Source organism: Rhinopithecus roxellana, chromosome 14, assembly GCF_007565055.1.
Source record: "Rhinopithecus roxellana isolate Shanxi Qingling chromosome 14, ASM756505v1, whole genome shotgun sequence".
Classification (NCBI taxonomy): Eukaryota; Metazoa; Chordata; class Mammalia; order Primates; family Cercopithecidae; genus Rhinopithecus; species Rhinopithecus roxellana.
The window spans coordinates 72069063-72084265 of NC_044562.1; the positions used below are offsets into that span (position 1 = coordinate 72069063).

At 37.7% G+C, this 15203-nt stretch overlaps 1 protein-coding gene across 4 annotated transcripts in view; it reads left to right on the forward strand.

Annotated features, from left to right (window-relative positions):
* Positions 1-2577: 2577 nt before the first annotated feature.
* Positions 2578-15203, forward strand: part of LNPK (lunapark, ER junction formation factor) — a 91501-nt gene continuing 78875 nt past the window's right edge. For 2 of the 4 annotated variants that reach the window (XM_030916795.1, XM_030916792.1), the window contains exons 1-4: positions 2990-3175; positions 9381-9469; positions 11811-11852; positions 12614-12801. In XM_030916795.1, coding sequence (XP_030772655.1) covers positions 9443-9469; positions 11811-11852; positions 12614-12801 — 257 coding nt within the window. In that variant the 5' untranslated portion in view covers positions 2990-3175; positions 9381-9442. Of the gene's footprint in view, positions 2768-2989; positions 3176-9380; positions 9470-11810; positions 11853-12613; positions 12802-15203 lie in introns of those variants that run through there. The other 2 variants (XM_030916793.1, XM_030916796.1) reach the window with 2 other exon arrangements.

The window sequence follows — 15203 nt, forward strand, 5'->3', positions numbered from 1 at the left end:
CAGCCCAGTGCTGCAGACCTAAAGATCCAATGTTAACATCTTCCCTTGAAGTCACAAAAATATCTTAAACGCAACGTGTTCAAATTGAAATTACCCTCTTCCCTCAAACCTGGCTCTCTTCCAGTGTCCTCCATATCTCAATGATGGCATTACTATCCACCCACTGGGTCTGCTAGAAATTCTGAGTCATCTGACTCCTCCCTCTCCCTCAGTCCCCATCCTATCCTATGATATTTGAATCCATCACCAAGACCTCCCACTTTACTTCCTATTGTTCCATTTCCCCCACTTCTGTCCATCTCCTTGTTCCTATCCCAATCCACTTGGATGCCTACCAACACTAACACCACTCATAGATTTAATTAATCCGGTGCTGACTCTGCTTGTGTTCCCACACTGCAGCTGGAATGATCTTTTCAAAACACAGATCTGATCATGTCAAATACCCTCCCCCTCCCAATGCCCTCCCCCTCCCTTTTAAAGATTACAGTTCTTAATATGGCCAGTAAGACTCTGCTTGGTCTGGTCTCCAGCTTCAAACTGGTGCACTTTCTCCCTGCAACCTAGGCTGTAGCCACAGTAGCCTCCTTTCAGTCCCTCAGGCTTGCAGTGTTCCCTCCTGACAAAAAGGCTTTACACATGATATTCCCTCCGTGTCCCACTTTCCCTTTTTCAGTCTCTCATCTTTCATGTTAGTGTGACTTCCTCAAAGAAGCCTTACCTAACCTCTCTGACCAGACCAATGAATGCCACTTATGTAAGTTCTCATAGCACCTAGATAAATTCAACCTATTTGTTAAACTAGACCATTTAAAACTCCATTGGTTAGAGCAATTTGTTTCCTCTCTCCAAGTATTCTCTGCTGTTATTCTCTGTTGCTCTTTGGATTTCACTTCTTTCAACCATATCCCAGAACAATTTCAGGGTTAGCAGGGGGGGGTAACTCTTGACATTTGGACTCTGCTAAAGCAGCACCTTCACTGGCTTTCCCACATCCTCTCCAGCTGCTGTTTCTTATCATTTTCCAATACCGTGAACATTAGCCTCTATCACAGCACTTATTTAGTCTTAGTCTGCATTGTATTTTTTTTTTAAGGTTTCTCTCACTAGTGTCAGCTGCTTTAGAACAAATGGTTTATTTATCTCCGTATCCTCAGCACTTAACACAGGGCCTTGTCAATAAATATTTGAAACCACCCTGTAGCCTGAAGTCCAGCCACAATAGCATGTATGTTGATTTTTCTTCTTGTAATGTCTTTCCCTCACTTTATTTGCTTGACGAACTCTTCTATAAAGGATATAAAGGAGGCAATGGTTTAGTGTTACCTTCAACAGTGTCCATAATCTTTCTACATTTCAGTTTCCTCATTTGAAAAATGATACTATACTTAAAAGGTTGTTGGGAGGATTAAAAGAGTTAATGATTAAATACTTATCTCCATTCTTTTGCCAGGTCAAATCTCTACTCTTGGTAGAGCAATTGCCTAGGGAATTTTATCTCGGGATTAGGTGTTTGGAATCTCGTGCATCCAGCCAGCTCTTCTCTGTCCCCTCGCTACCTTTTTTTTTTTTTTTTTTTTTTTTTTAGAGGTGGGGTATCGCTTGGTAGCCCAGGCTGGAGTACAGACATTGATGGCTCAGTTGACCAGAGGACACATTATTGGCAAGTGGAAAGCCATTCTTCCCAGTCTTCTTAGGAAAGGAAATCTTTCTGAGGTGAGATGTATTTGCAAAACTGCACAGGACTTTAATACTTTGCAACAGCAAAGGTTGAAAAACAAAATGGCTAAATTTCCATATCAAAACAGGTGAAATGTTTCTGTTCATTTTCTTCTACATTTGGAAAGTGCCTGATCCACAGTAACACACTAAACTGTAGTTCCCTTCCCCTCATCCTTTCAAGTGTACAGAACTGTAACTAAATATTTAGGCAATTAGGACAAGCAAATTCCACAGCGAATTACGTGGTAGCTTCTAGTATAAATTTTCTTACCAACCAGACAATGTTCAGCTTCTTCTCTTGACAACCTGTTTGCATTGTCAAAGTTTAAATGTAACATATTAAAATTATTATACTCTTTAAAAATCATCGAAACTTTTTTTGTGTATGTAAATAGAAAAAAAACCATGAAAAATGTTTGCACATGGAGTAAAGCACGTAAATGGGGTAAAGCATGATAAAAACCTTCGCTGAAGTTTCCCTGCTCACATATTACTGTGCGCACGTCTAGTATTTTTCTCATTCGGGTATCATGTTATTTGTCTTTTCCAGTTGAGGAGGAAACTTAATACCGTTTAGGCAGCGTTTCAAATCCGAGTCAAATATAGCCTGGGTGGTTTTTTTGTGGGTCCATCTATCAGGACCTGTCAAGAGTGTTCTTGGGGTTAAGAGTTCTAAGATAGAAAACTCAGCTTATGCTGTTACCCGCAGGTTTTAAAGCAACATGATATGGCGTTTGAAGCTTACCTCACACCGGTGAGGTAAGCATCCAATCATCAAATGACCCTTTTTGACGTCCATGAGTGACAGAGACTCAAGCACTCCTGGGGGCCAGCCTGACTTTTCTTCACTGGTTTGGTTGGGAACTGGCTTCTTCGGAGCTGTGTACTCTTAACTTGCTCTGCTGCCGGCTGGCTGACAGCTGATGGGGGACTCCTCAGGACGGACTACCTTCCAGACGCACCCATCTCCATCCTCAACTTCCCAACCTTCGTCCTCCCAACTCTTCGCTCGCGCGGCGGTCTGAGACCACCAGGACCAGTTTCAGTGAGTTTCCTTCTTCAGCGAGACGGCAGAACAGGCTTTAAAAGGAAAGCAAGCAGCGGAAGAGTAAGAAATAACTATATTCTAAGAGTAATAATAAATGGCAGTACATGACTGCCACACGACAGCCTACGCTGGCTGCGGAGGCCACAGACACAGGCTCCTCACCTCCCGCCCGACCCGCCCCAACAACTGCTAGCCCCGGGTAGGGTCACGTGATGAGGGAGCGGCGCGCGCCGGCCGCGGCGCCAATTGGCGAGCGGCGGGAGCGCGGGGTTTGATGGGAAGGAGTTGGCTGGGCCTGTCTCTCTGTCAGTAGCGGCTGCTGCTTGCACTGGAGGCAGGTTGCGCGGTGGCGGCCGAGACTGGCGGGGGTGGACGCTCGGGCCGGGCTACGCCCGCTTCTTGCAGGTAGAACGCTCAAGGCAAGGGCAGTTGGGAGGGCTCTGCAGCGGGGAGGCATGCTGAGCTGTGCCCCTGGGAAATAAGCTGCAGGTTCCCCGCTTGCCTCTCCTTGGTGCCCCCGCCTCCTGCCAAGTGGCCTAGAGCTCTGCGGCGGCTGCTAGTCAGGCTGCGCGGTGGTGCGCGCTGACCCAGGCTCGCCGCCTTGTTCCCTGGATCTCCCAGCACACTGGCAGTGGTGGTGCTGGAGTCTCGAAAGCCTTTTCTCCCCTCTAGGGCTGGTAGTTTCTCCAGCTTGATTCTGGGAGATTCCGGGTGGTGACTGGCTTGAGCCCCAGCTCTTTGGCCCACCTGTGTCGAGCTTACTTCGACACAGGTGGGGCAAAGAGGTCAGAAGGTCCCAAACTAGCATTTCCTACGCTCAGCTATCCGCTTTGAGCGTTCTGTCCGCGTCGTCTTTTTCTGAGTTGTGTGGAGGCTCCAAGAGTTGGAAAGACCAGAAGGGACTGAAAACTGTCAGTGTCATGCTGCCGGGCTCTAGTGTGTGGGCGTGGAGTACTTGCTGCTTAGAGAAGAGGCTCTCCAACCATTGTCCTTATTCCAGGGATGGTGGGCTGTGGGGCGGACGGGAAGGGCGAAGATGCATAGTATCAGAGGCGTGGCAGAAGGAGAAAAACAAATCTAAATTCCATCAGTTCATTGTTTGCGGATTGAGAAAGAGTTGAAATTGGTCAGCTCAGCTTTGCTGATGGTGCTCTCACAGTGCTAAGCAAGACCCGTGAGTCACTGAGTTTTCCATGTTCTGCTTTTCCCACTTGGCCTCCAGTGTGTATTGCTCGGTGTCTACTGTTTTCTTGGGTGTCAGTCAGCATTGACAAAATGGACTCTATGCAACAACGGTTTGGTGGGTGTGAGTAAGCTTGGTTTCAGGAATATGTTCAAACTGGCAGGGAATGCTAATCTCTTTTCCTCAGCAGCCCCCAGAAGACCAAGTTGACTTTTAACACATTTTCTTAAACAGGAGTGGTGCGTTTAAAATTAGAATTTTAAGGTTTTCTGTTATCTATTGAGATCAGCTCAGTAATGCTGTTAATAAACTTATATAGTGTTTATATATTATAACATATAAACAAGAAAATACAAGAAAAGGAGTTATATGGCTATTAAAACGATATGATTTCATATAGAAATATTTATAATCAAATAGTAATTTTTTGGTGGTATTTAGTTCAGATGAAAATTGACTTACCATGAAAGCAAGCACTTAATCATTATATATTAAGAGGGCTTAATATATAATAGAGATGTACTTTTCATTAATTTTTTTTGAGGAGCAATAAATGTGGCTTGGGCTATTTCAGAATTGTCTTTTCAGTTAGGACATTTGAAAGTTAGAGTTCTAGAACAAATCACCTTTACTCTTCAATTGTATAGTACAATATGTTATGGAGGTACTGTTGATGGTGATTAAATAGCTTATATTTAACTTTGGAATTTGATAAACATAAAACTTCCTTTCTGTTTTCTTCAAAGGCCTACAAGATTATTTAATGGCAGAGTCTACATAATTTTTTGCTCTATTTCTTATACTAGAGAAAATGAGAGCAATCTATTTTACTAAAAATACAAACTGTGAAATAATTTTCCAATTTTAGAATTATGAAATAGGTGCTTTCTTTATAAGAAGTTAGAAAGAAATGTGTTCCATATAAATACTAGGTGTGTTTTTTGGTAATAATAATGGCTACAATTTATTAAGCAGTTACTATGTGTTGTACACTGTGCCAAATGATACATAATTTCATTTAATTTATACAACAATTCTGTGAAGTGTAGATATTTTTACCATTTTGCAGATGCAATAACTTGAGGCTTGGAGAGTTTAAGTAATCTGCCCAAGACTGCATAGCTAGTAAGTGATTGAGCCATATTTTGAATCCAGATCTATTTTATTACATTATTTTAATGTGTCTTGGAGTGAGGTGAAAATTTAAGAAAAACATTTCCCAAGATTTAAAATTCTGACACTCAAACCTGAGTGTAAATAGCCATTAGTAGAAAACATTCAAATAAGGTGGTCGACATTATTGTTCATTGAAAAACACATTTAGGTCGGATGGGGTTGCTCACGCCTGTAATCTCAGCACTTTGGGAGGCCAAGGCAGGCAGATCACTTGAGGTCATGAGTTCGAGACCAGCCAGGGCAACATGGTGAAACCCTGTCTCTACTAAAAACACAAAAATTAGCCGGGAGTGGTGGCACACATCTGTAATCCCAGCTACATGGGAGGCTGAGGCAGGAGAATCACTTGAACCCAGGTGGCAGTGGTTGTAGTGAGCTGAGATTATGCCACTGCACTCCAGCCTGGGCAACAGACAGAGTGAGATTCAGTCTCAACAAAAAGAAACACACACTTAGATGCACCCATCTCTTAAGGTCATGACAGGTCCTGTTGTGGTATCAGATCAGAGTGGAAAGAAACACTCTGTACATGTTCATGGGAGAGTTCTTGGAGAAAAGTCACTTGAGGTTGAACCAGGGCAACCTCAAGTGTCCAATCCAGGGCAAGTGAACTGATTTATGCCTCAGAAGGAAATGCATGGGCTATTCGGTTCCCATATATCTTCCATGTATTTGAAAGAAAGGAGAGATGGATTAGAAAATAGCAACAACCACAGCAGTAAAAACAGTTTGTATTGAGCAATCACTGTGTGCCAAGCACTGTTGTAAATAGTTTAGAATACATTAGGTCATTTAAGTCTTTCAACATTTAAGAGGGTCCTTAACTATCCCTCTTTTACAGATGAGGAAATTGAGTAGCAGATAGGTTAAGTAACTGAGTTGTCCAAAATTTCATAGTAAGTGGTGGGCCACAGGACTTGGAGTTAAGATATTTGTGTGGAAAGGAGAGAACCAGTGGTTGAATACAGAAGAGATCTGAAATTAAAGCTATGGAGCAATATTTGATTTAATTGTTTAATTTTGTTATGTTTTCACATCTGTTAGAAAGTACCACCTATTACATGTGTGCATTACAGTAAATCAGTTCCTTTAATATCAGAATTTGATAGAAAAATTGCTAGTGCAGGTTGACCGTTTCTTTGATTATGAACCTGAAAGCCTGGATATGGCATTTAATGACTGTCACTCTAATATTGTTTTAGAGTACAAATTTAACAGCATAATCCCTTGCTTCTGGGGTCTTAGAAGCTAAGATGTAGATTGTTTCATTAATACCAAAACAATTCTTTAAGCAAATAATTGTCAAAATTGGTATAGTGATGTTATGCATGTATTTCATATTGTACTTACTTTAAAATTGATACACAGTAAGCAAGTAAAGGCTGTGCTTGCAGACTTCTAGTACCAGTTCTGTCCCTAGCTGGAGCTACATGATTTTGCAAATCATTTAACTTCTCTTTAATGCAGATTTAAACACTCAAATGTAATCAGATAAAGGAATTGGGTTACACGATACATTGTACTAATACTGTTTCGTGTGCTTACTACTCACTTTTCAAATCAGTAGATTTGTTTACCAACTATTTGATAATGTCAGAGGTGCTTTCATATATTTTACATATAAATGCTCCAGTCTAATCTATATGAAGCAGACTTTATTTCTGATTTTGTGTTATTGGTAATAGCTGGGTGCTTAAAAAATCAAAACTAAAATACTGTGTTTGGCTCTGCTGCTTACTGTCTTTGGGATGTTACTTAGCACACTATTTCACTTCTCTTAGATTTCTCATTTTTAAAATGGAGGGATAGTAGTATCTAAATGCTAAAATTAATATAAAGCATTTGGGCTGTGTGTAGTGGCTCACGCCTATAATCCCCAGCACTTTGAGAGACCAAGGTGGGCAGATCACTTGAGGCCAGGAGTTCGAGACCAACGTGGCCAACAAGGTGAAATCCCTGTCTCTACCAAAAAAAAAAAAAAAAAAAAAATTAGCCGGGTGTGGTGGCGCGTGCCTGTAGTCGCAGCTACACTTTTGGAGACTGAGGTGGGAGAACTGCTTTAACCCTGGAGATGGAGGTTGTAGTGAGCCAAGATCTCACCACTGCACTCCAGCCTGGGTGTCAGTGAGACTCTGTCTCAAAAAAAAATTTATACACACACACACACACACACACACACACACACACACACACTGCATTTGTTTTAGGGCCCCTAGAAATGAAGTACTTCCTAAGTGTTTAACTGATACTGTTGTTTGATATTGTTGTTGTCATTAGTTTCAAATATTAAAATTTCTGATCATAGTCTCAGGGTGTGATGGTTACAAACTTGACATTGAAGAATGTAATTCTACTTCAAAATATGTAGGTTGGTTGTGTACAGAACACTGCTAGACACCATACACTAGTTCCAGAATAGTGGAATGATGTATATTTTGAGAATAACAAGTGATTCATATGAATCTACTCCCTCCACCCACCTTTTTGGTAATTATTTTTAGCATCTCAAGAGGGTTTTTTAGATTTACTTACTGTCATAATTCAGATAGAAATTTATAGTTTAATTCATGAAAGTTCCTGGATTTTCTACAACCATGTTTTAGAAAATACTAAATGATTAATAACATTTAGCTTGCAACTTAAATATGACTTGAAACATTCATTATAGTTATAAACTTTTGAGTTTTTCAGGACAGATTATAGGTGTTTCTGTCCTTAAAAATTACTTTGTGAGTAAAACTATTTTACAGTTAAGCTCTTTGTTACTTTTCTAAGAAACTCCAAGATAGCTATGCCTTATGCTAATTATAGTATATAAATAATTTTGTGGAGTGAGTGTTCTTACTTGATACTGGTATTATTTTGTGTTTACGTTTACAGTTAAAAAATGTGAGAAATATGACATAGGTAACCTTTTTGGGGGTGGAAAAGAAGTAGTTTTATACATTGGCAAGTATCTAACTGTAACCTGGTTAAAATACGTCAGTTTGAAATACTTTTAACAATTCAACTTAAAAGAATAAAAATTTACATAATCATTGTCCAGTAAGTTGATTTAGAATATAATATTGTTGAGTCTATTATAAAACATTTGAGATTCATAGAAAAACAACTAAAAGAAGTGGTTATAGAGCTAGCTGAATTGAAGGTCAAGCTAGCTTCAGGGACTTGTACACAATGTTAGGGAGAAATGTTTATTTGGGCATTGAACAGTAGTGTTTAGTAATAGAGGCTAGAAATCTGAAGATAAAGGGACTCTAGGCCATATTTCTTCTGAGCTATTGGACAAATCACTAAACCTCTTTTCACTTAGTTTTCTTATCTGTGAGATGGTAATACTAAAGACTATCCTATGAGAAAGTGGTAGTATTATTAACTGTAATTTAGAGAAAAGAAAATTAAGGCTTAGAATCATTAAGTGATTTGCTAAAGGTCACAGATAGCCTTGTAATCCTTATTTTCTTATTAATAACTTGGTTGCGGCTTTCTCTTATTACTTGTAAGGTTGTATTCTAAACATTGTAAAACACTCCTACTCCAGATAACTAGTTTAGTTGGGAGACAGCTGGATGGTAGAAATGATTTTATTTAAGTATATAGTATGAAAGTAGTATGGTAAAACTTTGTTCCCAGAACAACATAGAGAACATATTTTAAAGAATAGAAAATAGCAAAGTGGTAAGAATATACATTTCTAAACTTCATTGTCATTTAAAAAGCTTTTCAAATTTTATTTTCACTTTTAAATCTGTTCTGGTTTTGAAGAATGGATTTTTAAAAGGTGGACTTGGCAGTGTGCGATGACTCACGCCTGTAATCCCAGCACTTTGGGAGGCCGAGGTGGGCAGATCACTTGAGGCCAGGAATTCAAAACCAGCCTGGTCAACATAGCAAAACTCTGTCTCTATCAAGAATATAAAAATTAGCCAGGCGTAGTGGTGCACACCTGTAGTCCCAGCTCCTCAGGAGGCTGAGGCACAAGAATCGCTTAACCTGGGAGGCGGAAGTTGCAATGAGGTGAGAATCTGCCTCTGCACTCTAGCGTGGGCAACACAGAGAGACTCCATCTCAAAAAATAATAATAATAAATAAAGGTAGACTCTATCCCAATAACTGTCTGATATCAAATTCCATACATGTGGAGTCCAAAGAAATTAATATTTCATAACATTTTTTAGGCAGTATTGCAACATCTATAGTGGGTATGCTGTGTGTTTAACTTAACATTTTAAATACTTGCTTTATTTCTAGCTGTGAATTCCTTTGGACAATTGATGATATTTATCATTGAGCCCAGTTTCTACAAATAAAAGATGGGTGGATTATTTTCTCGATGGAGGGTAAGGTACTTTTCTTTACAGCTAGTTCTTGAGTCTAATATAAAAGTGTCACATAAAGCTATTTGTGAAAGTCTCCTTTCATTATAGCCCTGAATAGTAGTTTGCTGTTTTCCTTAACTTTTTTTCTTCTCTTTTGAATTACTTTTCTATTTTTTTATTTTGATACTTCCACTTGTTCTGTAGGTGTCCAATGCCTCTGTGTAACAGAATTATTTCACTTGGATGTATGAATTATTTTTATTTCTATATTTCTGTATTTGTGTGCAAATGGCTATCTTGTTTTCTTATACTCCCTAAGTTTCAAGCTTATTTGAAAGGTAGTTGAAAATAAGTATTCTAGGCCGGGTGCGGTGGCTCACGCCTGTAATCCCAGCACTTTGGGAGGCCGAGGTGGGCAGATCATGAGTTCAGGAGTTCGAGACCAGCCTACCAACATGGTGAACCCCTGTCTCCACTAAAAATACAGAAATTAGCTCGGCGTAGTGGTGTGCACCTATAGTCCCAGCTACTTGGGAGGCTGAGGCAGGAGAATGAACCCAGGAGGTAGAGGTTGCAGTGAGCCGAGATCATGCCACTGCACTCCAGCCTGGGTGACAGAGCAAGACTCTGTCTCAAAAAAAAAGAAAAAAAAGTATTCTATACAATATTTGTTTCTTACACACTGTATCTTTTTACTTGAAGCTTATCATAAATATTGACTAAAGTCACACTGCATGTGCTTTTAGAATTTATAGGTTAAACAAAATTAGAAATTCAGTTTGATTTTATTGGATAAGCTTTTAGAGGAAGTATCTCAAAGTTACAGCTCGAAAATATGAATTGTATAAATTATATAACCCTGTCTCTACTAAAAATACAGAAATTAGCTGGACATGTGGTGGGCGCCTGTAATCCCAGCTACTCAGGAGGCTGAGGCAGGATCGCTTGAACCCAGAAGACAAAGGTTGCAGTGAGCCGAGATTGTGCCACTGCACTCCAGCCTGGGTGACAGAGCTAGACTCTGTCTCAAATAAAAGAAAAAAAATTTATATAAATGCTCTTTTCAAACGTAAGAGGAGATAAGGTAGTCTAGGATAAACTACTTACTTTTTTTTTCTCCTTACTACCATAATAATAGAGTCTAACTATACTTGGTACATAACTTAGGTTTTGGGCTGTTGCTGGAACAGCTTTGTTTTGGATCAGCATTATATTGACCCTGTTATGACCTTTTAATAATCTGCCCAAGGATCAAATTTATCTCTTCTTGCTTTGTCTTTCATATTAGGTTGAACCATATGGAATTGCCAGTATTCAACTGCTTGGACTTAGCAAAATGTCAATTTCATATGGTTAACTCTAATGTTAACAACTCTTATGGGAACTACAATGACCTGATATTCATTACCCTCTTGGATTGTTGAGTATGTAATTGGTAAATATTTTTTCAAGTGTTTTATGAGTGATTTTGGCTGATTTTTATTCTAGATGTATAAAAAATACCTTTGGCAAACAAGCTTTGCTATAATGAAGTATTCTTAGATGTCCTTTTAAAATCTGATCTTCAAAAACTACTTTAGGAATTTAGAATGAAGATAGCCTGTTGATTTTGACCTCCAGAGTCTTAAGTGAACTTTTAGCAATAGCCAATCAGACCATTTTTAGTCTGTAAATTTTTTTAATCTGTTAATTCTTTTGAGTAATCATTCCTAAGAAATTTTTTGGAGGAAAATATACTTTTTTTTGTTTTTTAATTTAATTTAAAAAATTTTTTGAGATGCAGTCTTACTCTGTCACCCAGGCTAGAGTGCAAGTGGTGCGATCTCAGCTCACTGCAATGTCTGGCTCCCGGGTTCAAGCAATTCTCGTGCCTCAGCCTCCTGAGTAGCTGGGATTACAAGCACATGCCACCACACCCAGCTAATTTTTGGATTTTTAGTAGAGACAGCATTTCACCATGTTGACCAGGCTGGTCTCAAACTCCTGACCCTAAGTGATCCGCTCACCTTGGCCTCCCAAAGTGCAGGTGTGAGCCACCGTACCTGGCCAAAATTTGTTTCTTTCTATAACAGTGTGTTTTATTGAGGTTAAGAATGGTAAAAATTGAGCCATCAGAATTCAAAGTCTTTCTAGGATTAAAAAAAGGTAAGTAGGGAAATGCTTATTTCTTTACTCTTACGTAGTTCTGTTTGCAATTATAATTTTTGTTTAAGTAAATCTTAGTTATAAACAAGAATACATATTTGCCTGATAACATTTGAGAAAATTCAATTTTGAAATAAATGTTCTTTAATGATTATATCAAAACGTGAAAGTTTGTGATAAGTTTTAATGCTGTCTCTTGTTTCTGTTTCTATAACAGACAAAACCTTCAACTGTAGAAGTTCTAGAAAGTATAGATAAGGTATGTTCTTTGGCTCTGAGGTATTTTAATTCATTTTAGGTATTAAATAAATACTATTGTAGTATATATTATTTTGGAGACCAAATCTGGTATGGGAATTTAGAAATGATATAGAGTGAGTCTGAGAACTTTAATGTTATGTGACCTCAGAAAAATCTAAAGTCTATCAGTGACTTAAGAAGTCTGTTTCAAGTAATAGAGCCAGTTAGAATGAAATTAGATCTGTAGTGTGGTGTAAATAAATGTTACAGGTAGGACAAAATAGATGAGACACTGTATAATAGTTTTTATCAGTCTACAAAATTTTCACAGCTTTTTATATAGTATTATAAAAAATGATTTTCTGGGAATATGGAGAGTGATAAATAGATGGGTTACTGTTTTAATTTTTATTAATTCTTTTTCTTATTGCCAGATTTTTAAAATGCCTTTTATAGAAGGAATTATTACTTATTTGACTCAACAAATATTATTGCTGATACCAATTTCATTCCCTGAATCTTTGCCAATTTGATAGTTTAAAAATAGTAATTAATTTTGCATTGTAAAATTGCTTTGTTAGAATAAGCACTATACATTTTTAACTTGTTTTAGTTTTCTTTTCCATATTATGTTCTGTTTTAAACGGTTAGGGTATTATGCTTTATTGAAGTTTAAATAAGAGTTTTTTCTTAAATATCTTTCCTGTTAACATTTTTTAACATTTTAATTTCTTTATGAAGTTTGAAATTTACTAACAGGGAATAATTTTCTCTTAACAGGAAATTCAAGCATTGGAAGAATTTAGGGAAAAAAATCAGAGATTACAAAAATTATGGGTTGGAAGATTAATTCTGTATTCCTCAGTTCTCTATCTGTTTACATGCTTAATTGTATATTTGTGGTATCTTCCTGATGAATTTACAGCAAGACTTGCCATGACACTCCCATTTTTTGCTTTTCCATTGATGTAAGTAAATTATTCTTTTTGTTGATCTTTTCCTTTTCTGACTAGAGAGTGTTAATGTATATCTAGTGTATATATTCAGTCTCTTTATTATTAAATGGTAATATCTGACTGAGTTTGAATTTCTTTCACAATTTGAAAAAATTTTTTTAAAATAGTAGAACAATTGTTTTAAACCTTCATTTGTAATCCAGTATACCTGAGGAGTATTACCTAGTAATATGAGTAATAATTGCTCTATATGGCAATGTTTTATGATTTTTTAGTAGATGACCATGCTCCCCTAGGGGCATTGGGTGTGGAGTAGGGGGTAATGGCAAGTGGGGCAGGGTTTGTAAAACCAAAAGAATAACTGCTCAAATTATTCTGAATGTATTCCATTCACCCCAACTCTGTTTCCCTCCTTTTACTGCTGTATAGTCACTGCTATAAAGCAATTGACCCTTATTTTATAAATATTTTATAATATAACACTGTATAGGAGGTATATCATGACTGAGAATTTTGGGAGACAATTTGATAAAAAGTTTGTTTATTCAGTCAACAAGTATTTATGGGTACCAATTGTTTAGACATTGGATTATAATGGTGTATGGTACATAAAAATACAAAACTCTCTGACTGTGTATCTTAGACTGCAAACATTAAGTAATGAGTATGATGAATGTTATAAAAGAGAAGTGTAAAATGCTATGGGAGCATTTAATAGGGGCATTGCCTCAGTCTGGGTACTACTATAAAAAATGTGTTTGTTTAGTCTTTAGTGCAGGGCATATTTTCAAATTGGAACTCCTGAAGCTTGTAAAATTGTAAGTTTGTATGTAGCTACAAGAGCTGAAATTGAGTGCTTTCATAATATTGCAAAATAATTGTCTCTGCTAATTTCTTTGTTTTCACGTTTTGAAATCTTTTGGAATGCTTTTATCCCAGTAGTAGTGGATTTTATAATTGTGAGCCCCTTTTCCTTGTTTCCCTTATACTTTTTTCATAAGAGGAGAGAAAAGCAATTTACAAAGTAGAATGAGATGTTTAGTTGATTTAAGTACTTTTAAACACTCAGAAATGCGCTTTACATCTATTTCCATATAAAGATTAATTTTTTTGATCATAAAAGACTTGTATCTAGTTGTAACAGAATGTCTGATAGGGAACTCTACTGTGTTAATTATAATGGCTATCCAAAAACTATGATTTAGATTTGCTGTTATGATTCATAAAAGTGTTTTCGGGGGCAAATAAATTATATACTAATTGTTCTTTAGAAGCAGGAAAACTTCATTTCTTTAAAAAATGTAATTTCTTCAATTCAATCTTTCTGATATTTTGGATATGAAGCTTTCTAATCCTTACTGTGTCGCTCTGATTTTTCTGCATCACCTGCATCTAGTATATCTTGGCTTGTTTAGCTTCAAAGCCATTTTTCACTTTGTCTCATTGATATTTGTGACCTCGTTCTCAACTGTAGTAGCTTCTATTTTAGTGAGCTTTTCACTTTTTGAAGCAAAGACCGGTTATCCAACAAAGAATAACATTGTCCTTCTGATCGATGACAATCAAAAAAGCATGAAATAAAACACAATGTGAAAGTGGATGTGGTAAAAAGAAAGAAGACTTAATACAGGACATTTTCTTATGTGTGTAACATGAATTGTTGCCTTTTGTGTGTAATGTGAGCTTATCCCTGGACTTTTTTCTTTGGGAAACAGTGTCTTAGTTTGTTAGTGTTGCTATAAAGGAATACCTGAGGCTAGGTAGTTTATAAAGAAACGAGGTTTATTTGGCTCATGGTTCTGTAGACTGTGCAAGAAGTATGGCACCAGCATCTGCATCTGGTGAGGGCCTCAGGCTGCTTCACTCCTGGTGGAAGGTGACGGGGGGACAGCATATGCAGAGATCACTTGGTGAGAGAGAAAGCAAGAGATAGGGGAGGTGCCAGTTTCTTTTTAACAACCAGCTCTCTCAGGAACTAATAGAGGGCAAACCTCGCCATGCCCTAGGGTGGACATTCATCTGTTCATGAGATCCACCCCCGTGACCCAAACACCTCCCATTAGGCCCCACCTCCAACACTGGGGGACAAATTTCAACATGAGGTTTGGAGAATCAAGTATCTAAATTATAGCAAACAGTTTTAGGGCTGGACTCGGATTTACTTAAAGACTTAGAGGCAAAAGGGACAATAAAGTATGTTGTTTTGCTCAACACTGTCTATATTGATTATATAGTTTAGAAATCTACCTGATATCTGTAAAAAGTGACTGCTGTCTACACATTCCCAGTTTCCCAAATGCTTTTACTGGAAAGGTCATGGATCAAGACTGAGCATATATTGTATAACTATTCCAAAATTATTCTTTATGGTAGAATATCAATACTCTATATAACATCCTTTGAAATCTATTATA